The sequence below is a fragment of the Serinus canaria genome, chromosome 6 (genome assembly GCF_022539315.1).
Source record: "Serinus canaria isolate serCan28SL12 chromosome 6, serCan2020, whole genome shotgun sequence".
In the NCBI taxonomy this organism is placed as follows: Eukaryota; Metazoa; Chordata; class Aves; order Passeriformes; family Fringillidae; genus Serinus; species Serinus canaria.
This window is the reverse complement of record NC_066320.1, coordinates 6,035,541-6,059,258: the sequence shown is the minus strand read 5'-3', so window position 1 is coordinate 6,059,258 and position 23,718 is coordinate 6,035,541. Positions and strand designations below refer to the sequence as shown.

The window sequence follows — 23,718 nt, the reverse complement described above, 5'->3', positions numbered from 1 at the left end:
CACAACGCCAGGGAAAAAAAAAGAAATGCAAGGTAAATAAAAATAATTCCAAATGCATGCATGCTGGGGTTTGAAAGCTGATCTCGTTTAGGGTTTTCTGCTCAGTTTGGTCACCAATTGGGGCTGGTGGATCTTTTGAAGGGAAGATAAATGCTCTGACTCCATTAATGCTTTGAGCTGTTCAAAGCATCTGATCTAAAGGGCTCCCAAAGTGAGAGACTGATCCCAAAACCTGCTGAACTGAACATGGGGCCCCATGGCAATTTCACAGGGCTTTGCATCCCATCCCGTGTGCTGAGTGGAAGCAGGGGCTGGCATCACCCTCACAGCGCCTGTTCCTACTGTGACTCCATCTCCCACCCTGAACACTCCTCATAAAATTCCTCCGTGTCTTAGAAGCCTGGAAGGGAAAAGCTGTGAGCAGAGAATCAGTAAGTGGCCTGGAGCCCCCCAGCACTGCTGGCTGCCCCCCCCGTGCAGGCACAGCCACATCCCAGCATGGATCAGGCTGCGTTCCCTTCCAAGCACAAAGCCGGGCTTCAAGACTCCAATTGCTTCCTGGCTCCCAACATGCCTGACCACAACTATTTTTAATTGTAAGGCATGAAAATAAGGTTATTTAATAAATTGATGCTTCAAATGCTTTTTGGTTCAACTTTGGCTGTTTATTAGGAGCAGCCTTATTTTGCCTTCTATGCAGTCCTTTCCAGCTACTACTCTGTTTGATTCCCATCTTATTTCCTTTGTAATCTACTGATCTTCTGTTGTTATCGTTGCTGTGTATTATGGTTTTGCATTACTTTATTGACTCGGTATACTGTAGACTGCTTTCTTTTTTAGGTCCCCTCTTCACTTAAAATAGCCTTTTATGAGAAGCTTAAGCAAAAGCCTGGAATGTCCAAAAGAAGGCACAGAAAAATTACAACATTTTGCACATTTCTTTTGGCCAGAGAAAGTTACAAAATATTCATATGAAGAAACTTATTCAGTGCCTGCAGGACAAAATCCAACTTTTGATAATATGTGGAATTTCAATTTCTGCTATAAACAGGCTCTGTATTTTTTGAATTTATTATTTTGAAGTATAAAGAGTTTTCTGGAGGGGAGGGGGAAGGCTCCTATAAAACTGATGTCAGAGCAATGATGAGTATGCATGCCCTCACTGCTGGGAATATGTCCACTTCTGCACTGCCACAGCCTCCGTTGCTATCCCATTCTAAATGCTACCAACATTAGCAACTTAAACAGGATGCTGAGGGTCCTACCAGCCAGCAGCACCAGATGAAGTGACACCAAGGGCTGGGGGCTGGAACCATGGGGATAGAGGGTGAACCCTCCTTTTGTTTATGGTGGGCCCCTTCTCCTGCCCCATGGACAATGAGCTCCTCTACAGCTGAAGGTCAGGTGGTGTCCTTCAGGAGCTCAGTACATGGAGTAGTGACTTGGGCCATCCTGCATAACCCCTGCCTCCCAGCATGCTGCAAGGATGGATAATCATCCTTCTGCTCAGAGGACCAAAGCATGCTCTTACCTGGTTGTTCAGCCTCATTACCTTCACAGAGGATATAACACCATGGCTTGGAGGGATGCTTGGAGGAAGTCTGTGGCTGGTGGGAAGGATGGGACCCGGCAGCTATCAGAGCTGTGAGTTATGCTTCATGCAGTGGGGAGGAGCTCAGGGCTGGCACAGAGGCTGCCAACAGTGCCTAGGCCCCAGCTGATGGGGTAGAAGCAGAGGGATTTGGGCACAAATGGAGATGGGAAGTTCTCTTTGCTACTTGATTATATATGGTGGGAAAGGAGCAGCCCTACCTACCTGAGAAAAAGAAAACGAAGAAACAAATACAAACCTGTTTGTGCCCAAAATATTGTAACTATCATTTGAGGACTGTTTTATCTGTGTGAGAATATAGCCCTGGTTAAACATGCCAAGGTTAGTGAAAACAAAGGTGAATTGCAGAAGAAATGTGTGTAATTCTGGCCAGGAATTCACTGGGGATGAAATGGAGCAGCACTCCCTGTTTCACAGGGATGTGTCAAGGTGTGGGTCTCGCTTGCGTCACCTCCCATACCTGTCCAGCCCCTGACAAATATCCTCCAGGGGACTGAGCTCCCAAGCACAAAGTGACAAGACTTCATTGGCCAAAAGGGCTGTTATTTCCAGGTCTCCTGAGCTGTTCTGCTGGGTTTGCCCATCCAAGCCATGCTGGTGCTGGGTGGAAGCCCAAGCAGCGGTACCTGCTGGCTTCCTGCCGTCCTCAGCAAGCATCCCAGCCTGCCCCCAGTGCTCACAGCGTTCTCACTGCTGTACGAGCCGTGAGGCCACAGACAGGACAGGCACTCGGGGCATCTCAAAAGGATAAAGGGCAGGAGAGGTGAAACCTCTTACAAACTGTAAGGATTTGGTAATTCCTCCAGAGGAACCAGCAGAAAATCAGCCTGCCCCTGGAGAAGCACCAAGCATCCCAGCCAGGCTTGGGTGCCGAGGTTGTCAAGATGAATCCCTCACCTTCCTGGCACCGGTGCGAACCTAGCCCAAATTCCCGTGCCTTCTCCGTTCCCGCTACCCGGGTCCAGGCAAACTTTGCGCCTCGCGTACGGGTTTCCGTCACCGAACATCACGGCTTGCAGCGGGGAGGGCCCTTCTGTCCCAGCGGGATTTGTGCATCGACCGTGCCCCGCTGTCCGGCCCCGCCGCCCGCACCGCGGCCGGAGCAGCGGCACCCCGCTAGGGGGCGCCCCGCTCGCGGCGCCGCCGCCCGCACTTGTTGCTGCCCCCTGCGGCGCGCGCTGTGTCGTGATGAACGCGGCGCTGACGTCAGCGCTGGCGTCATTATTAACGATCTCATTTATTTATTTATTTGCTAGTTTGTTTATTTGCTTATTTAATTATTTATTTGTTTCCGTTTCACGGCGCCCTGCCGGGGCGGCTTCGAGCTTGTGCCCGCCCTTGCCCCCCACCCCCTGGGATCAGGGCCTGCGGAGGGGGCTTGGGAGGGGAATGAGCCAGAAATTGGGAAGAAAGCAGCACTGCTGAGGAAAGCGCGGAGGGACATGCTCCCCGCGGAGCCACTTTGTAGTGCTCCCTCGCCCCCTGACCCACAGAGCCGGGGCTGGCCGCGCTGGCGCGCAGTGATGGAGCCCTGGAAAAGGGCGAGAAGGACAGAGCTCCCCCAAAATGCCCCGCCCGTCCCTGTCCGCGGGTGGGCGGATGGGGGCTCCGCGGGCGCGGGAGGCCGCGCAGCCCGCCCGCCGCAGCAGCATCTACCTGCGGAGATGCAGCTCCCGGAGCCCCGATGGGAACTTTCCGTGCCCGGCGCCGCGGGGCGGCCCTTGCGCAGCTGCGGGACCAAGTGCGAAGCCCGCGGTGCCGGCCGAGGCTCCCCGCGGCTGAGGCTCCCAGCGGCGCCCCGAGCTGCCTGCCTCAGGATAGCGGAGGGTGCGCGGGACGCGCGGAGCCGGCGGCTCTCCCCAACGCGGGGCGCCGCCGCAGGGGGCGGGCGGGGCGCAGGTAAGGGGCCGCCCCTCTTCGCGGGGGGCGCAGCCACCTGTCCGCCGCCCCGGGCCCCTCCACGCCCGCCGAGCCATCGCCCCGGTCCCGCGGCGGCACCGGCACGTGCCGCAGCGCGCCCGCGGGCGCAGAGAGAGCGCGCCCATCGCCGCCGCCGCGCTCCCGCTCCCCCTCCCCCTGCGCTGTCTGTTCCGGGCGAGCCGCGTCCCTCCGCGCAGCGCCATGAATATTGATGTGTTTATATAATCGATAACCCACTTTCCATCCCTTCCCGGGGAACAGCGATAAATAAATTAGGGACGCGCCGCTCGCCCTCCGCGGCCGCCGGGGGGGGCGGCAGGGGGGCGCAGCCCCCGCCGTGCGCTCCGCGGCTGCCGGGGGTGGGAGCGGGATCGGGCGGTGGGAGCGGGCGGTCCCGCCGGGCGCGCGCGGACGAGCAGCGCCCCTCGCGCCGCAGGAAATGGTCTTTATATTAGACATATACGGGCAGGTCCTGTCAGATCCGCAGCGCGCCCGCCCGCCCTTTCGGCCCCCCAAAAATCGCCGAGCGTGGACAGGGGCTCCGCCGCCGCCCCGCCGCCTCCGCGCCATCCCCCCGAGGCCCGCAGCCGCCCCGCGGCATTTTTGCCCGGCCCGGGCGGGCGTCGGGGGCCCGGCCGGCGTCGGGTGGCGCCGGCGGCGGGACGCGGTGGGGCGGCGGCGGGGCGGCGGAGCGGGGGGCGGGCGGCAGGGGGGGGCGTCGCCGCGCGCGGCGGGGCGGGAGGCGGCGGCGGCGGCGGGGCGGCGCGGGGGCGGCGGCGGCGGGGGGCGGCGGGCGGCGGGGCCGGCTTCGCCCTGCCAGGACCTGCCGGGCTCCATTCACGCCAACAAGTTTGGGAGAATGTTGAGTTCAATCGCGCCGGAGCCGCGATGGAGCGCAGCGCACTGCAGGTACCGCGCCGCCCCGCGCCCCCGCCCCGCCCCGCGCCCCCCGCCGCCGCGGAGCCCCCTCCCTCCCTCCCGCGCTCCCCTCCCGCCGCCCTCTTCCTCCTCCTGCCCCTGCGCGGCGCGGCGCGGCGCGGAGCCGGCGCTGATGCCGCTGCCGTGTTGTTGTTCCCCGCAGTGGGTCGGCGCCCCGTGCGGCTCGCACGGCCCCTACGTCTTCTACAGGGCGTTCCGCTTCCAGCGCCGCGGCGGCGGCCGGGCGCGGGTCCTCTCCCTCGGCGACTTCTTCTTCGTGCGGTGCCGCGCGGAGGAGCCCGCCTGCATCGCGGAGCTGCAGCTGCTCTGGGAGGAGCGCACCAGCCGGCAACTTCTCTCCAGCGCCAAACTTTATTTTCTCCCCGAGGACACCCCCCAGGGCAGGACCAGTGACCATGGCGAGGTGGTAAACGCGGCGCCGGCCCCCCCTTCCCCCGCGCCCGTCCCCACCTGCATGCCCGGGCCCGGCTCCCCCCCTCTCCTGGCTCCCCCCACCCGTGTCCCCCTCCCCGCCGTGCGCGGAGGGGCCGCGCCGTCGGGGCGCACCGGTGCGCGCTGACCGGGAACTTGTGCGGGCGGGGGGAAGGAGGGAGGGGGTCGGGGTGCGGGGCGGCCCCGGCCCGGCGGACAGCGGAGTGTGTGCGGGGCTCGCCCTGTCCTTCTGCTTCCTTAACAAAAAAACAAAACAAAAAAACCCCAAAACAAAGCAAAAATACCCCGAAAGCAAAACACACGGAAAAGCGGGTAAAAAAAACACGTTGGGGGGGATTTCGATATTGTTCGGGGCTTTTTTTAAGTATTCGATATGTTTAAGAGGGCGGAAATTACGAAATGGAGGCAGAGGGAGATCAAACGCTCTCTTGCTGGCAGGGACGTGTTGAATAAAGTGATAAATGACAGGTACGGGAATAATACATTCAAATAACTTGCAGATATGCCTGGGCGTATTTCGGAGCCGCCGCGCTCCCGGCGCAAACGCGCTGCGCGCCGGCACCCTCCGCCGGCGGCCGCGCAGCCCGGGATGGGGCCGCGCAGCCCCTCACCGCCCCGCCCCAGCCCCGAGCCCTCCCGTTATCTGCTTTTCAAATTCATTGCTTCAGTCTGTGGTCTGGGGCGGGGGACGGGCGAGGTACCCAGGCAGGGGGATGCGGGGATGGCGAGGGTCCCCGAGAGGGGCTGGAGACCAGGCAGGAGGGGGACGAGATGTTTTGGGGGAACTTCTGTTGGAGATGCCGGGGGGGTGGGTCCAAGGGGGGGCTGTCCGCAGGGGCTGTTTTCGGAGGCACGCGTGGTTGTAGGTGCCGGCGTACCCGTGTACCCGCACACACGCGTACGCAGCCGAAACGCGTCTCAGAGCCACCTTCACTCGCTGCCACCTCTTCACTTTAATTTTCTGTGCGTGCCGCTGAGATAAGGGAGCCTTTTCCTAAGAATCAGGGAGATGACAGTGAGCAATGGATGCTCTGAAATTGCCCGTGGTGACTATTTAAAACTGTGCCTCTGCGTGTCTCGTGTGTGTGTAAAATGAAAGATATTTGGAAGGGAGGGGGGTGGGGAAAGGGACACAAATCATTTTAATACGCCTTAATGATCAGCTCATGTTACTGTGGTAGGAACATCAGAGAAAATTAATCCTACCATTACGAGTAAAACACTGCTCCGGTACAAGAGTTCTCAGCTGCATGCACCTTCCTAATAATACGCACGATTTTATTTATTTTTACATGCAAACACCGCTAGTAACTAGCCGTGTGATTATACTTGTGCATTTCATTGCGGCTTTAACTGATGTCATTCTGCATTATTCAACCATATGAAAACAATTTTCAGTTAAGATAATGGCACGCCTTGAAATTATGCAAATGCCGGCCGTATTGTGTGGAATAATTATGATAAATGTAAAGCAGGTAAAAAGTTTCCTAATGCAGTTGTGTTTTACACCCCGGTGATGTCATTTCCCCTCTGGCCTAAGTTAGTCATTCATTAGCAGAGTAGCAGCAGCAGCAACAGCAACAGCTCTGAGTGATACTTCTCTGGCAGGGAGCCTACAGAAACCGGCACTGAGAGCCAGGGCCTAGAGAGGGCAACATAACACTCCCATTAAGAAATGTACTTTGTTTTCACTTACTCCATTAACTTGTTTATAGACATAGGAATGATTTTTTATGATCGATTTTTAATAGTTTGGAACAATCCGAACAGTGCTTGGAGATGTGCAGGCAGCAGAGAGACAAAAAGCTGGGTGCTGGCTGGTTGAGGGTAACTGCTCTTATTGGGGGGCAGAGGCAGCTGTTTCCCCTTGGCACCCTGAGGGACCAGTCCCTTTGGTAAATGACACTCATCTTGGTCCCCAAAGTGTCAGCAGGGCCGCCTCTGGGATCATGGGGCTTCCTAACTCTGGCCTGGGCCCCTTCTGCAGGAGGAGATGTGGCTCTCGAGTCAGATGTGGCTTACAGCCATCAGAGGGGGGACCTTATTTGTGGTGTGGGGTTGCTGATGAGATAAAATACCTCGTTGTGCATTCAGGGAGTAGAGATGGAGTGAGCCGGTGGTTAAGCATGTATTGCAAACCTGTGGTGTCTGAGGCAAAGGGTGTCGGGGCTCTCGCTGTCTCAGAAATTGTTGGGGAGGGGAGCAAGTGGCTGAATTGCAGGCTTGTGATCGAGCCCACCAGAGATTTAGGCACGGTCTCCAGCAGCTACCTGCGCTAGCGGCGTGATTAATAGAAGCAGCTGGCTGCCTGTTTTCAGTAATAGCAGCACTGACACTGTGACAATATTCAGCTAGTGGCTGCAAGGAGGGATGTAATGCTTCTGTTACTCAGAAATTTCTGATGGCGTATTTTATCTGATTGCCAAATGTTTGAGCTAATCAGCAATAAGTGTAAATATAAGTCTTTTTTTAGCTAGCTGAATTCATCATCCAGATTTAAATATAACCCTGAGTGCTGCTAAAACTGGATGTTTCCATGCACTGCTCAGATCCAGGGAAGGTTCAAGCCCAGGTGTGCTTCCGCTTCAGTACCCTTCTTTCTACCTAAGGCTCAGCATCCTCATCACCACGGTGGAGAAACTCCCTTTCAATACCAGGAGCTGACAGAGATTGTTTCCCAGGGAGTCTCAGTGGATGGTGAATGTGGGATGGGACTGCTCACATGCAGCAGGTATGGGCGCTTCTGACCCTGATGCTCCTTGCATCCCAAGAAGACGTGCCTGGAGGGCTGGGACCAGCTCTGGCATTATGCTCAGAGCAGGGGTCTTGCTGCTCAGGATCAGTAGAGACACTTTTTTAAGAGCAACGGGGCCTGTGCTGCTGCTGCTAGGTGAACTAGAAGAGTTTGTGTTACTTAACTGAAAACTTTGTTGCTGCTTTCAAAACACAGCGGCCTAGGCATGCTGCTTCCCACCTCACCATCCAGCCCAGACACTGCAGCAGGTGTAACGCTGGCCAGAAAGCAAGAGCAGCCTTCTCTTTTTTCCCTCCAGCAGGGAAGAAGTGATTCTCCTCCATCCCTACAGGGCTGTTACCAAAACAGAGTCTTTTTCTGGAGGAAATCACCACCTTCCCTTAATTTTCTCATTGACTCTGGTCTGGTGGGGTCCCGTGTCACCTTCTGCATGGGCAGGGAAGATCTCCTTGATGGCAGGTGCCTCACACAGGGGTCAGAACAGGATGCTTGGAGGCTTATGAAGATCCAGAGGGAGCACCTTTAAGGGCACCCCGTTGTGTTTGGAACAGTTTCATGGGGTGCATGTGGAAAGCAGGCCCCCAGCTTTGCTGGCACCCAAGTGTGAGAAGCTGTGTGCTGTCACAAAGCGCCTGCCCGGGCCTCTGGTGCCTGGTCCTGTGGCATTCAGGGGGCACAAGGTGGGCTCACCCTCCAGCTCACAAGGTCTTGGCAACCTTCCTCCAGCTCATTTACTGTTCTGTGCTCCAAGGGGTGGTGGGGGGTTGTGGAATGACTGACCTTTGCAAAAGCAGTTGTAGAGCAAAATGCTTGTTAGTGCCTTGTGCTTTCATGTTTTTAAAGGTGTTTGCATTAATTAGACTAGGCTTAAAAATACATTTCAAAGTTGATATCATTAAGTCCAGAGATGGTATTTGATGTGATGCATACAATTCCTAAAAAACCCTAAACAAGCATCTAATTCATTTTGCATGGTATGATATTCCCTGCATTGCTCTGCATCGTGGTGAATGCTGCTTCCATTGAGGCTGGACTGTCAGTGGGAATCTGTCTTTGGTTCATTCATCAGCAGCAAAGTTTACTACAAACTCATGTTGATTTCATCTCTTCTCCCAAACTGGAGATCTGATGCAATGCTTTTCGCCTTGCAAATAATCCTTACTCATGCAAGTAATTTACATGAGTAAGCGTTGCTCATACAGAGGAGAGGAGAGAGCTGGTTTCCTGTAATTATTTCCCTAGAAGTATTTTGCATTTTCAGACTAATTGGGATAAAGGAAAAAAAAGAAGTCGCTCCATAAATGTGTGTCATTTATAATTGCAGAAGAGTTTCTTCCAGAAAGTTAAGGGAGTCACTGGTTTTGTTCTGTCTTCATTTTGGGATAGATGCTGACAGCATCCCTTGAAAGCCTGGTTCATTTTTCAGGGGCTCTTCACTTGTGGGGGTCCTACCCCGGTGCCTAAGGGTAGCATAGGCTGGCCCAGGCATGATGTCTTGTATCAGCACTGCTTTATTGCCACCCCCCTAGAAAAATGTGCTACTCCCTTTTCACAGTAATGGATTTTGGTTTTTTTTACAGACGTAGGAATCTGTATGCTCTTATTTGAAATGAGAATAGCCTCGTTTTAGCCTCCACGGTGTGTGCCTTATGCTCGTATCTGTCAACACTGGTAATGGCAACACGTTTCAAACATGCAGATTATGATTATTAAAGGGTGCTTTAAAAATCATGCTAATAGCATCAATCTCCACTGTACACTTGCTCAAATTAATTCAGCTTTGGAAATCAGGCACACTGTAATAGCAGTGTTAGAGAAATGGCATTTGTCATAAAATATCGTGGGTTTGGTAATTGCATATCCACTCTGTATATTTTTATCTCTCTTGCCACCAGTAGCATATGCTGGCAAAGGAAGGACAGGGCAATGATATTACTCAGAGAAGCCACATGTTGCTAGCCATTAGCCAGCAATCTGGAATATCTAGTTATTTAAGGCAGATTCCTTAAAAAAAAAAAACAACAAACCCAACTTTATATTTTATTTCCTTTCTTCTTTCCCTTCCCTTCCCTGTGCATTCAGACTGTAAAATACACCCACTGCTTTCCAGAGTTGCTGTTCCCAGTCTGATCAGTGGCACTAAACATTAAACTCTTGTCTTTGGAGAATAATAGGCCTCACATGGTACACCCTCAAGCATGTTGAGATACTGTGCAGGCTGGAAAATAAAAATGTTCTAATTGTGTCTTTTAAATAAGCATAGGAGTGAATTAATTAGACTATATTTTGTCTTTAGTTGCTTAGTTACACAATAGTATTCCTAAGCGCAAGTAAGATAAATTGGCTCTTTTTGTGCTGCTTGTCCCTTAATCATAATTACTGTATTGCTCAGGAGAGTAACGCATACATAGATTTTGCATTTTTAATAATATTCAAACAATATGCGAATGATATAGAAAGTATGTTCTGATTCAAGCTCTCGTATGCTTTTATTCGGGAAGAAGTTCTACTGCTATGGGAGCAATATTTGCATTAGTTGCTCAGAGATGTAGTTCTGGGAAATACATAATTGAAATATTCTTGCAATGCTTGTTCTGGCCCTTTCATTCGCATTCAAAATAACAATGCCTTGAGTCTCTGAACAAGTCATCCACTCTTGATTTAAGAGCTTTTTTCTTTGTGTGCGTGTGTGTGTTTGTGCGTGTGCAGTGTGGGCTCACACCCAGCGTTAACCCTGCACAGCCTAGACACTCGCGTGATTCATGGTGTTGTATCAAGTAGAGCTTTTTATTTGTAGCTAAAATGCAGTCAGAAGGTCAGATGAACATCGGCATTTTATGGCATTAATCCAATGACCTTAATGCTTGGCAGGCATCCATGTTTCTATGCGAAGGTGCCAGGGTTATAGATAATAAAAGAGTTTGTTTTCATTTTCTTGATATTTTAATCTTTCTTTGCAAAGCGTAGTCTCAGATTTGGGGGACTTGGGGCTACTCCTGGGGGCTAAAACTTTAATGTCTTACTGGGTTGTTGAACGTTAGCTGCTAATGATGGGCAGATTGATACAGATACTGAACAATGGAAGGTTCTGGCAAGAAATCCCCTAGACATGCTCAGTGGATGTATGTGAAAATTGGCTCCATTGTTCTGCTGTATGAAAAGCAAGTAAATTATTTACAGATATTTGCTAATTAAAGCACATATTGTTTTACCAGCACAATAGAACACAATATAACAAAAGACAAAATAATAAGCTTGCATAATTTAAACCTGCTAATGCCATGTACTCCTTGTTAAGAAAAAATATAATTATGTAATCTGTGAGGAAAGCTTCTCGTACTGTAACTGTAGTAGGCAAAATTAGGAATGAATTGCTTGTCAACTTGCCTAAACTAAAACAGCTCTTTGAGATCTGTGAGCTATCTGACGGGAAAACATTTTGACTGAAGCCTATTTTCTATTTGGTCAGAACTTCTATCTGCAATGACAGATATAAATTCAATTTGAACCTCTGGCTGGGAGTGGGAGGAGGGAGAAAAAAACACCCCAGTCACAAAGGAAGAGGCTCACAGTAGAAATGTCATGTCTAACTGTTCACAGCCATCCCTCTGTGCACCCCATCTCTACCCCACTTCTGGCCCCGACGTACCAGGACCCCAGAAAGCATCCTGCAGAGACATGGTGATGTTCTGCCCCAGGTCATTTTGCATGTCACGCTTTGGAATTACTGAGTCATGAGGAAAATGCTGCTTGCTAATACAAGGGAAAGCAAAAACCATAGGACTTCACATGCTTCATCCGTGTCCTTTTAACGTGGTCTTTTCTCTTGGTTTTGGATCCTGGAAGAAGGAATGAACACATCAGTGTGACTTTCAGACATCTCTGTGCAGCTGTGCTTAGGCTGGGGAAATACCTGTCACCTGAATTTAACAAGATCGTTATAGCCCTTTAAAGTAATTAGGAAAGGATTAAGAGATGAAAGGTTCTGCCTTGGCCTCTTTAAAATTCTCTGGTGTGCCAGGTAAATTCCTGATCTATGCATGTTTCCCTTCTCAAGGCTCTCCCCATAGGTTCATGGGTGGAAGGCAGTGGTCTCTGTAGGTCCCTATATGTTGGCACCTCCAGGGAGCTGGTCCAGACCCCAGCAGTCAGACCCGACAAATCCTTTGGAACACCTCTGTCTGCCCTGGGCTAAGGGATGCATGAGGAGATGGCACCAACTGAGGCACTCCAAGCAGGGTCGGGGAAAGAAAGCTGCCCCTGCCGGTGCCAAGCTCTGCAGCCTCGTGTGAGGCTTCCCTGTCATCCTGTCATCCTTCCCTGTGATCCCACTTGTGGAACAGGAGGGTTAACTCCCACCTGGCAGGGCTGTGCCCAGGTCTGCCGCATACTTACAAGGATGAACAGGGGAGTGTATGGCAGGAGAGTCCTTCGTGTGCCCTGTAAGGGAGGCTGAACAGGGCCATCCCAGAGCCAGGCCTTTTCCACCACACAGTTTTTTAACTAGTTTGTGGTCCTGCAGTCTTAAAAACTTTTGTGTGTATTCCCAGCCCACAGCTGGCAATAGGGAGACAGGACCATTTTACTCTAGGGGAAGTCTCTGAGAGCAGATCAGCCCTGTACAAGTGCTCTCTCCCTCTTAAGAGCTGGGTATGGTCCCTGAAAGGAGTGCTGCTTTTAGGAGATGCTTCTGGAGACCTGGGTTCAGGTTCCTGAGTGTCTTTGGGTGGGTGGGTTAGGGCTGAATTGAGATGACCTGGTTTCTTCTGCTGTCCCAGTGCCCTGATAGTATCTGTATGGCAGAGAAGAGCTCTGGACTAAAGACTGATCAGGACCTTTTGTTTTGACTGTGCTGTCAAACAAAGCTGATGGTACTTCCCTCGAACATCCAGGTAAAAGCCTTCCTACTGGAGAGGTACTTAATGGCAACGAGCTCCCTCCTGCCCTTCTGCATGTCTGTAGCATGGCCTCCTGCTCCTCCAAGGGATCTAGATCAGGGAATGAGATTCCCGAGTCAAGAACTGCCGCATTACATACACATGGTCCGGGAAGGTCCTTTTCACTTAAATTAAAAAAAACCCAAAAATATACATGGGGTGTAAAACCAGCCCAGAACAAGGGAGGCCTTTATGCCCAAATGAAATAACAGTTCTGTTATCCCTGGTGAATGCAGTCCGTGAGAGTCACACTGTATTTTTGGCTCCTGTGGATGAATGTATTTTCATCAGCAATGTACTGCGTTGTAAAGTACGCATCCCCAGCTATCTGCTGTGCTAAAGATTTCACAGAAAAGGCTTGAAGACGTTTTCTAATGCAAATCATACTGATCAGATAAATGACATGCAGTGTCTCCTGTAATTATCAGCAAGAGTTTTTACAGTACATCTCCTGTTTTTCTCTAGGCCACATATTTGATGTTAGGAGACAGCCAAGCAGGTGTTTGACTCGCTCATGCCCTCCAGAATTCCTTAAATGACCTCTGGAAGTACTGGAGTGAAAACAGTCTCAGCATGTCAAAATTTTGAGATATCTCAGTTGCTGTAATTCTTTTAAGGCTGCCTCAATGTCTCTAAAATATAAATCTTTCCTAGTTATTGGCAATGAGTAAGGAGTTGTGATGTACCGTATGTGGGTGTGCAATCAAGATATATGACCTCACTGTGCTGCCCTGTGACTCCCTGCCTTGTAAGAGTTAATATTTCTTCTAAAAAATAATTATCTGCTTTAAGCTATTATAACTACCTGACCTGTTTCCCTGAATATAAGCATTTCAGCCATCTGCTGAGTCAGGCAATATAGCATTCTGTGCTTTCACGAGGCTGTGATGGTTGCTTAGACAACAGTGACATAATATTTAAGCATAATGGCTCTCGAGAAGATGCTGTCCTCTTCTCCCTGGATGACTTCTCTGGAAATGCAAATCCAGTATGGTCTTAAAAAAACAAGAAGTGGATAAAAAGGGTTTCTGTCACCATCTTTCTTAACCACTCCCCATTTTCTACTTGATAGGTGAAAGAATTGCACTGTGCTCAGAAGTCTTATAAGACATGCTAAAATTACAGGCTGACTCAATAACCATTTTTATAGAAGCAGCTAAAAAAGTGCCTCTTTCTATAGTCAGTGCTTATTTAGAGATTTAGACAACATTATAGCTGAGACCATTGGTCCATTGGGCCGCTGACCAGTTAGTCAGGTCCACCGGATAAATCTCATTCCTGAGCAGAGTCGAAATCTCTGCTGGTTGTTTTCTCTTCTTGCTGTAGCAGGAAAAAATGGTAATTAAAGACTTAACTGTGCAATGGAGACCTCATAAACATATCACTTCAGAGCATAGCTAATACATGATGAGTTGATTTTGTATAGATAGAGATATATATGCACTGTTTGCTACGTGGGTGGTTTTTCATGTTTACACAGAGATATAATTATAAATGACATGAAGGTTATACAGCGGATTTCTTTAATCTTCTAAAGGTTTGTTAGTCATGTGTCACTGTGTACCTGGGTTTTATTTTTTCAACATCTGTATTCCTTTGTCATCTCGTTGAAGGGGTTTCTCTAGAAGGGCTGTGGCAGCAGATAGTGGTTGATTCCACAGGGGTATAGGAGCTCCTGTGGCCGGCAGAGCTCTGCAGGTCCCAGAGCAACTTTTGTTGTGACACGGGGCTTAACCAAAAAGATGAAGGACCCTTTTATCACCTGCTGCTCTAAAAAAGCCCCCAAACAGCACGGCTGTTTGGGGCTGAGTGCTTGGAAAGGTTGCTGAAGAATGTGCAAAAGCGTGGCAAGGCACATTGGAATTGCAGAGCTGGTGAGATAGTTGGGTGACCTCTGGGTGCTGTGGCGCAAGGGCCGAGGACCTCTCGTGTCAGCAGACTGCCAAGATGTGGGCAAGACAGCCCCGCTGGAGCTGCCCGTGGCTCGGGCTCCTCCGAAAGCAGAGGCTGGAGACGCCTGCCATGCCTGGCTGGGTGACCAAGCAGAGGCTGGAGCCGCCTGCCATGCCTTGGTCAGTGTTTGCGTGATGAGGCACCAGGGTAGAAGTACCCCGGAGATGCAGTCCCACACTGGTGAGATCCGCATTGGCAGAGGAGGCCTGCAGGCTGATCTGCAGTGTTTGAGGAGTTGGGAAGAATGTGGACAATTCTGTGTGAACTGGGTCAAAAGTGAGTGGTGAGGGAAGGGAGCAGGTCTGTCCAGTCCTGCTGTGTGACAGGCAGGGCGACCCAAGGCAGGCTCTGAGGCGGTTCGGGTCGCTTTTCCATTTCCTGCCTAAAAGTGAACTAGGCCGCGTTTCCCTGGTGCTGCTGTGGGGATCGCTGGCAGTACCGGGGAGGACAGGGATTTGGGGGCCAGCCTGGTGCCTTGGGTATAGGGATTTGGGGGCCAGCCTGGCACCCTTAGGGGTGTAGCTGCTGCAGGGGTGACCAGCTGTCCTTGGGGACGAGGCTGGTGTGGAGGTGGCCCTGAGAAGGGGCCAGCAGCTGTGGAGGGAGGTTTAGCCCAGAGCCCTTGTCACAGCACAGGGACAGCGTGGACTCCTGTGTTTTGTATTTGTGCTGGGCTGCTCCCTGGTGCCATCCTGGGCACCCCTTTGCACCCTGTGGCTGTATTTGGATGCTTGGTGGCACTTTGCAGAGGGCTGAGGGGTGGCATAGAGTGACATTTTTGCTGTGTCTTTGCATTCCTGGCCCCTCACATCCCTGTAGGGATGCTGAACATCCCGAATTCCCCTGGCTGGATGTGCTGCTGCCACAGGAAACTCATGGCTGAGGTGTGCTTTCCCCAGCTCCCCAAATGGTCCTCTGCTCCTCCCTCTGCAGTTCCCCATCCATGGCAACCTGACAGACTGCACCAGTATCATTTCACCCTTGGTACAGTAGAGTTTTTTTTGGGGTTTTTTGGTGTGGGGTTTTTTTTTGTTTATTTTGGGTTTTGTTGTTGTTTGTTTGTTTTTTGTTTTTTTTTTTTAATTCCGTTTCTTTTTCCTCCTGTGTATCATGTGCATGTGTGAGAAGGTTGCATTCTCAAAAACAAGTTTATTCATTGATGATGTAATAGTGATTGTACTTTTCTTTTGGTTAATAAATTGTCTGCTCGGCTTACTTTGTATGCCAGCCAAAATTAGTCATACCCGTTCTTGGAAAGGATATGAAGAAACTAGTAATTGAAATCATAATCATTTGATCATGAGAGCTATTTGGAAAATAATATTTTTACCAGAAGCATGTCTGATCTCCAAGTCAGGTTTTTGTTGGTTTTTTGTTTTTTTTTTTTTTTTAACTGCTGCTGAGTAGATTTTTCTGGTATGGAATATTAGAAATTGTATAGTAGCTGGTGATGGTATTCGACACCCTAAGAGAGGACTTCATCCAGAAATTGCTGATACTGTCTGCAGGCAGGCTGATATTTATATATATGTATTATATTTTTTTCCATCCTGACATTTAATAATCACCATGTAATAGCTATAAAATGCATGGCAACTACAGCATTTTTATTTCAAGTGGATGGTGTAATGAAATTGGGTGAAACCATCCATTGAAATTGTACTTTGTAGTACCCAGTGCTTGTTTACAAAGTATTGACGTTTGTCATAAACAGAGATTTAAAGCATCACTGTTATTGTTTGTTGTTTGGTGGAGGCTCTTATGCTGTGCAGCGATAAAGGAAAAGATTTTATTACCAGCTTGCTTAGCATATAAACATGCTGTTCACTTCTGACCAAATATTTGTTATTGCACTAGATGTAATGAAGGTGCCTGCTTATAAAACAGTTTTGTATTATATAAGGAAGAGTGGAATATCAGATCTGGTTTTTTTACTAGAATTACTTCAGGTTTTGTATTGTATGCGACTTGTCACAATAAAGCTTTTTTCTTTTTTTTTTCCATTGAGCAGTATTTTATTTCCTGAGGAATGTGTTCAGTGGACAAAAAAAACACACAGAGAGAATCAATCGTGCTTTTCCCTTTGTTTAATAACTCAAAGAATTTCTCTCCCCTTTGCAAATACTTATGTTTATTTGAGAGAGAAATTGGATTCTGGTTTATTTATTTAAAGAACCTGTAACCTTATTTAGTGTTAGAAATGTGTGGTGGGCAAGGTGTGGTGTACAACCAGCTCCTGTTACAACATAAATTATTTCTGCTGTTTTAACAAAAAAATCTGGAGTTTATCTTGCTGGATATGTGTGTTTGTTTGTTTATTTTTTGAGGCTTTCTTGATCCCTTGCTCAGTGGAGTCAGCTGTAAAATATTCTGCTTATTCATCATGACTGAGAGGAGTTGATTGTTTCCTGGAAGGTTAAAATCCAGCAATTAGGACTGTTTAATTTGAGTGTATGTTCTGGAGGCTAAACTTAGTTTAAGTGCTCTTCTTAGAGTGCATGTTTTAGAAGGGGGAAAAAAATTACAGTTCTGATCTTGAAAAAGGTTTTAAGAAACATGAGAATGTGCAAGTTTCTTTTGGTGGGAAGCACATTTATGTAGTATTTCTTTTGGGATTACATCACAGTTTTATTTAATTTTGAGGACAAAAGTTAAATTCAATATTTGTGTATAAGCCAAGGGAAAATGTACCATAAACATAGGAATTTTCTGGTGAGTCAGAGTTCCAAGAATCTGAGATTTACTTAGTCCATTTATTTCAGGACTAACTATAACCATTAGTCATCCAGCCATGAATTTTTACATTTGCAGCTAATTGCACCTAAAAAGCAAACTTTCCCTCAAGGCTTTGGGTTATACAGAATGCGATTTGGCAACCTGCATTTCAAATGCCTTTTAGGATCATTGCCCTGGTCCTAGAAATTGTCTTTAGATGGTGTATATTTGCTTCAAGTAAACAACTTATATTTCCACTTAGGTGGCAAGAGGAATAAATTAAGCACTAGCTATTCTGTGATACAGAAAAATTACTCAGCCTGCAGCAAGATAGGCTTTGGCAGGAGTCAGTGCAGGATGATATTACTGGTTTCTCAGTCATCGGGGAGCCCAGAGTGACATGTTGTATTCTCATCTGATCACTTCTTGCAGGATGAAGTTATTGCTGTTTCAGAAAAAGTTACTGTGAAGCTTGAGGACTTGGCAAAATGGGCACAGTCCGATTTCTCCAAGTGGAAGTGTGGTTTCCGGGCTGAGCCGGTCCAGCCTATGGATGTGGGGAAGAATGGGCAGAAAGAGGCCTTGACAAGATACAGACAATCCACACTGAACAGTGGCTTGAACTTTAAAGATATTCTGAAGGAAAAGGCTGACCTTGGTGAGTATCCCTTACTTTCTCTTGTGGGAAGGGGCCTGTCGGAGAGTGTCTTTTGAAAACAGATGAGCCTGATCCTGCCATGCCATTGCAGATTCCCAAGGTATGTCTGAGCCTGGGGCACAGGTGTGGCGATGAGATACCTGTGTGGGATGAGTGGTGGTAGTGAGCTCATCTCAAGCTCCTGGCAGACTGGTGTGGGGTAAAACTGTGATACCTGTCTGTATGGCCCCGAGCACTACGCCTCAAACCTTGCAGATGTGCATACAAATAATTGTCACTGGCTCTCCCTGGGGCTCTGCAGGCTGGGGGATGAGGTCAGAACTGTACACTGTGGGGAGAGGAGGCTGACATGCCTTCCTGGGGCCTCCTGTGACAGGCAGGGTTAAGCAAAGGCCTTTCACTTCTCATGTCCCATCTTCCAGGAGCTCATAGGTGCTCCTGGTGCTTGCCCTGACTCTGTATGGTCGGCTCTGTGTCACGTTCAGTAGGGATGTGTCCCTTCTGTGGTGTTTCCTTCTCAGCTTTATGTTGCTGCAGGGCTCTGCGAGCACCCACTGTTGTCTCCACACACAGACCTGTGCTTTCTTCCCGTCTGTTTTCAGAAGGGAAGTTGGTAGCTCTGCTACTTTGGGTGGTTGCTGACAGGCTTGCAGCTGTGGGACTGCTTTGTTGCACAGGCACTCAGCTATAATACCTGCGGTGGGTTCCCAGGTCCAAGGGAGTTCAGTCTTCTCTTGGTAGACATGCCTGTTTGTGGTATTAGGACCTTGGATGTGTAACAGCTATCAGAGATGGCACTTTGAAGTGGATACCAGGGACATTTCTCTCTTCTGCCAAGTTTCTAATAAATGTTCAGTGTTTGAAAAGCATCAAGTTTAGGCCATAATGCGTGAAGAGGTAAGAAAGTAAGAGCTAAGCTTGATACATTTGAGGATGTGCTTTTGTATCTATGTGAACAGGAGTGCAGGGCCAAGTTCTGTTTTATAGTGGCGGACTAGGTTGGCGTCAAGGCCAAGTTACATGAAGCTGAAGATCTGTCTTGGAAGATTTATCTTATGCATCTCATTTTTCTGATCTTAGCAAATGGTGAAATGATTTTGTCAATTTCACATGTTACCATTAGCTGTGTAGGTTGGGAAATTAAAGTACAATTGGAAGTTGATCTTGTTTTTCATTGCATGTCCAGGGAAAAAATAAGCCATGCAATTCTTTCTCTTTGCTTTTCTCTGTGGTTTCTTCTAGTTCATAATTACATGCAGTAATTTTCTCTGCTATTGCCGTGGTATCTTTACGCGGTACATTTATTTGCATTTGTTTGTTGTGTCAGAAGAATCTTAATGTTTTTCAGACAGAACTTTTGTGTGCTAATGTTTTCTTGTTTTTGTTTTCAACAAACAAAAAACTCTTTGTGGTAAGTTATGAAATTGCTATTATCTACCCTAGGAGCCAGAGAAAATTATCTTTAAGCCCAAGGCTTATAGTTGCATGTTAAGCCTTTCAAAGTAGGGGTTATACTGAAAATGCTCATGGAATGCAAACTATATGGTATAATTTTGATAACCCCACATTCTGATGTTGCTCATTTTCAGTTGGTGGCTCTGGCTTTATTGTTGCGTTGTGGTTTTTGTTTTTTTTTTTTCTTGTAGAAAAGGGAATTTTGACTAATGTTTGGTAATGATTGCCTTTATCTTCATAATGACTGGTTGACAGGAGTGAAACCAAAGGTTCACAAAGACCTGCAGCTGACCAGATACATTGATGTAGAAAATTGATCCAGCCTATTAAAGGAATCAAAGGAATTTCTTAAATCTAGTATTGAGATTACTTTTTTACCATTTGAAAGTGCCAAGAATTTAATCCTCTTTTGTTTCTTGGCTCTGACACCAAAATCAGAGCAGTGGTGATCCTTGAAGCTGGTGGAGCAGCCCTAGTTGGTGTCCTGTAGGCAGTCCATGAGCTCAGGTATTTGTCTCATCCATGGCGTTCAGTGCCCACCAGACGAAGAGGATTTACTTCTCTTGTTCTGAGTGGTTGGTCAGGGTTGACATTGCCCTGGGAGTTGTCATGTCCCTAGCTGAAGGCCAAGGCATGATGTGGGGTGTCTGAGGTGTTTGAACTGCTCTCTGTGCTGTCAAAGGGCAGCTTTTCTCTCTGTTAGGACGTGTGCCCACAGACCTTTTCCAATAGTCACTGTCTTGCCAACAGAGCAGCGCTCAGCTGCAGTGATCAGAAGATTTGTTAGCAATCACTTCTGCAGCAGGTCCCCAGCACAATGGCATGGGGTAGTCTTTCCTCTTAAAATAGAGCTGTAAACTGTAAAAGGAGCACAGTGCACTGTCACACAAAGGTCCCTCACTTGATGCTGGTGTTTAACCCTGGCTGTAGGTGAGGAAGTTGCTGAACAAGGTGTTGAAAAGGCCTAGATAACAACATGATCTCCTGGACCCCTTTTTTTCCTATGAAATGGTATGTTTCCATTACAGAAAAATCCTGTAAAAGTGAGTAGATCCTGTAGCCTTTCCTACTAGATGTTTTTGAATCAAGCTCTAGAAGGTAATAGGAAATTATATCCCTAGAAAAGAGCTCAAAAAAGATTTACAGAAGAAACAAAATCCATTTTCACACATTATCCATGAGTGGTGAGGAGTGAAGTAACCCGGATGAAATGAAAACAGGGCTGATACAGAACCAGAGAAGTGTCACTGTGCAAACATACTTAATTAAACACTTTTCTTATGGGAGGAGAGCAGCTTCAAACAACAACCAAGCAAAGTGAGGCCTCGTGTGAGCAGTGTCCACCCTGTGCCATGTGTTCAGTGGCACTTGCTTAGCCAAAACTAAGGCAAGACCTGGTTAATCCACAACCTGTAGAAATCATGAACTTATAACTGAAAGTCAACCCTAATTCAAACATGGTAGTTCTGTCTCCTTTCTTTGTTCTCTCTTTCTTCTCTTTTGTTCTCTTCCCCCTCTTTCTCCTCTTTTTTATTTTTTCTTCTTTCTTTTCTCTTTGCCGTTCTTTTCTGCAGAAACTATTGGGTTGGGTTTTTTTCCTGTAAAATACTGTTGTTTTTATCACTAGTGAATTATGCAGAACTTTTCCTTAGGACTGTATTAAATAAAAGATTGTGCAATAGCATTTTTTTGTGTGAGCTTCAAGATTTCAGCCTGAAAAATGATTTTTAAGAATTATTTCTTTCTGCCTGTTTAGATATTTATGTTATACATTCTGTCCCTTTCTACAAATATGTCAATACTGAATGCTAGCAGTTTATGTCTTAAGACTATTTATAGCTTTCTGAATATTTCTTTCAAATGTTGAGGAAAAATAAAGAGCAACAACAATGCAGCATATAAAAATAGAGTTGCTCAGGAATGTATTATTCATAATGAACATAAGAACCTGTTTTTCCAGAAGAATTGGTCTGATAAAATCATTCACTATGGAGGCTGCTAGTTATTTATTTTTGTCTTTAGAATTATTTAGGGAATTTTTCTTTGTAATAAATGGACTTGTATACCCATATTTGGTAAACCAGTGGGAAGTCACCCAATGAGGAATTACTTCATTTTGCAAAATGTTTAACAACTAAGCAATGTAAACACTATCGGTTAAATATGGCAAAGTTGCATATTTGTATTCCTTGGGCTATAGTTCAAAAAAAATTCAAATTATTTTATATAACATTGCTTCTTACAGACTTCCTTTAAGTGAAGTATGAAAGCTGCAGTGTAAGCTTTATTGGCCTATAAATATGTCATTATAGTTGGACTACATTTATATGCTTTGGATTGTTGTTTAAGCCAAGAAAATATGTCTCTACAGGTTGACTTTTTATTGAAACCCTTTGAGGCATACAACAGAATGTATTTTAGGCCAAGGTTATTAAAACAGCATTTTCATTTTTGCAGCAGACTCATTGTCAATTATGCTGCCACAAACTGTCTGTGGATAGGCAGTTATGAATGGTTTCATCTCTAAATGTGTCTTTAGAAAAAGAAATAAAAGATAGAGGAGTCAGAGCTGAAATTGAGAGAAGAGACTGAGGGAAAAATGACTGAATTTAGTGCTTGCCTTCTCTGCTGGTTTCGGTTAGGCTGGGCTGCAGAGCTGCCTGGGTTTAGCCATGGAACAAATGGCCACCTATGCTGGGCCAGGGAGGTGGGAGCTGCTGCCACAGCTGAGCAGTCTGCAACCCTCTGGCTCTGTCACGACACTGGTCTGGGTTTGGTCCCCAGGCTGGCATTGCTATTCTTTTTATCCATCCTCTGTGAGTATCATGCCAAAATCGGCAGTTAAGATTCCTGCACTGGCAGTGTTAGTAAAGGGATGGGCAAGTTCTGGTGAACGAAAGGGGTTTTGCTGCACTTCTTGTTTGTTCAGGTCCAGCAACGGGAAACCCAAAGAAAATTTATCAATCAGTCCTGTCCTGTCTTTCATTCCCCACAGTCATGCATTTGAGGGTATAAAATCTGGATCTTTGTTCCCTGTGAAACCCAGGGAAATCAACTACTGCTCGTGGCTGAGGTGTATATTCTAGCAGTCGCACTTTTCTGGTCCGTAGGTGGTTTTCCAGCAGTTGTTTCCTACTTCTCATAAAGTGGTTCCTTTGAACTCTCCTGAGGAGCTTGCTGGGCAGAGCCGGGTGCTGCAGGACTGGGTCACCCTCTCATTTTCTCATCTTTACCAGTCTCATAGTTTGCCTATCTTCACTTGGAAGATTGCAGTTCCTTGCTGGACCTTGTGTTGCCACTCAAATTGGCCAATCCCCAGCAGATTGCAGTGAGTTTGAAAGGATAGGCAGAGCAGGGATGAGCTGTCTTTCTGGAAGGTGCCAACCACACAGTTACCAGCCCCAGTAGGCACTGGGCGGTTGCATCGCCCTTCCAATTTTTCTTGCCAGTGGCCTTCCAGCAGGTGTGACTTCACCAGATGAAGACTATCAAGTTATAATGTAGTCAAACCGTGCCATTATCAAAACTGATAATCTGCAGCTGTAGCATGTTCAGACACATGTGGTGACTTCTGATCTGATGCTAACTCTCCTTTTTCATTGTTTGTCGCGTGCTGCTCAGTTCAGGCTCACCTGGCTTAACATTATGCAATAATTTTCTGACCAACTAATCATTAGCTATTTAGAGTGCAGCCACTCTGCATACTTTGTGCCTAAATCATGCCTCTCTTCCCCTCCCACTCTTCTCTGTCTGCGCTCTTTGCCTCTTCTTGTGCCTTCCTGTCCTCATTGCCCTAGTTGAATGCCATTCTGATCTTGATAAAGTTCCTGTAAGTGTCCCATTATCCCATTTTCCTCTCTCTACCCTTGTGCACCGTATGTTGTTTTTTGTCTTGTGGGTCAGAGCGACCTTTCTAACTCATTTTACCCAGCCCAATTGATACAGTTCTTTTGCCATAGATGAGGCTATTACATGACTCGTCTGTTGTGCTCCATGGAGCCTGAATAGAGAAGGGAAAAAAGAGGCTGTGGCCTGGCTTTTTCTTCTGTGTTCGTGCAGCTTATAGCACATGCCAGCACTACTGCAGCAGGACAAGAACACCAGCAGGCTGTGGAGCAGGAAGCGCTGTTGGGCTGACTGTTCAGAGAGGGTGTGAAGCAAGAAGGCTTCATTTGATTCAACACCTTCTTTTGGCTTAATTATTGCTTACCTTTGGTGTTAACATGTTTGGGATCAGAGATAACCTGAGGTGCTGAGCAGACAGACAGAGATAAATATTTGTTTTATTACTGGTCAACCAGTTAGTTTAACAAATACCCATTGGCTTCAGTTGTTGGCTGCT

At 47.7% G+C, this 23,718-nt stretch overlaps 1 protein-coding gene across 4 annotated transcripts in view; it reads left to right on the top strand.

The window, feature by feature from the left end:
* The first annotated feature begins 4,337 nt into the window (after positions 1-4,337).
* Positions 4,338-23,718, top strand: part of ARID5B (AT-rich interaction domain 5B) — a 116,969-nt gene continuing 97,588 nt past the window's right edge. For 2 of the 4 annotated variants that reach the window (XM_050976103.1, XM_050976100.1), the window contains exons 1-2: positions 4,566-4,874; positions 17,696-17,921. In XM_050976103.1, coding sequence (XP_050832060.1) covers positions 4,584-4,874; positions 17,696-17,921 — 517 coding nt within the window. In that variant the 5' untranslated portion in view covers positions 4,566-4,583. Of the gene's footprint in view, positions 4,442-4,565; positions 4,875-17,695; positions 17,922-23,718 lie in introns of those variants that run through there. The other 2 variants (XM_050976101.1, XM_050976104.1) reach the window with 2 other exon arrangements.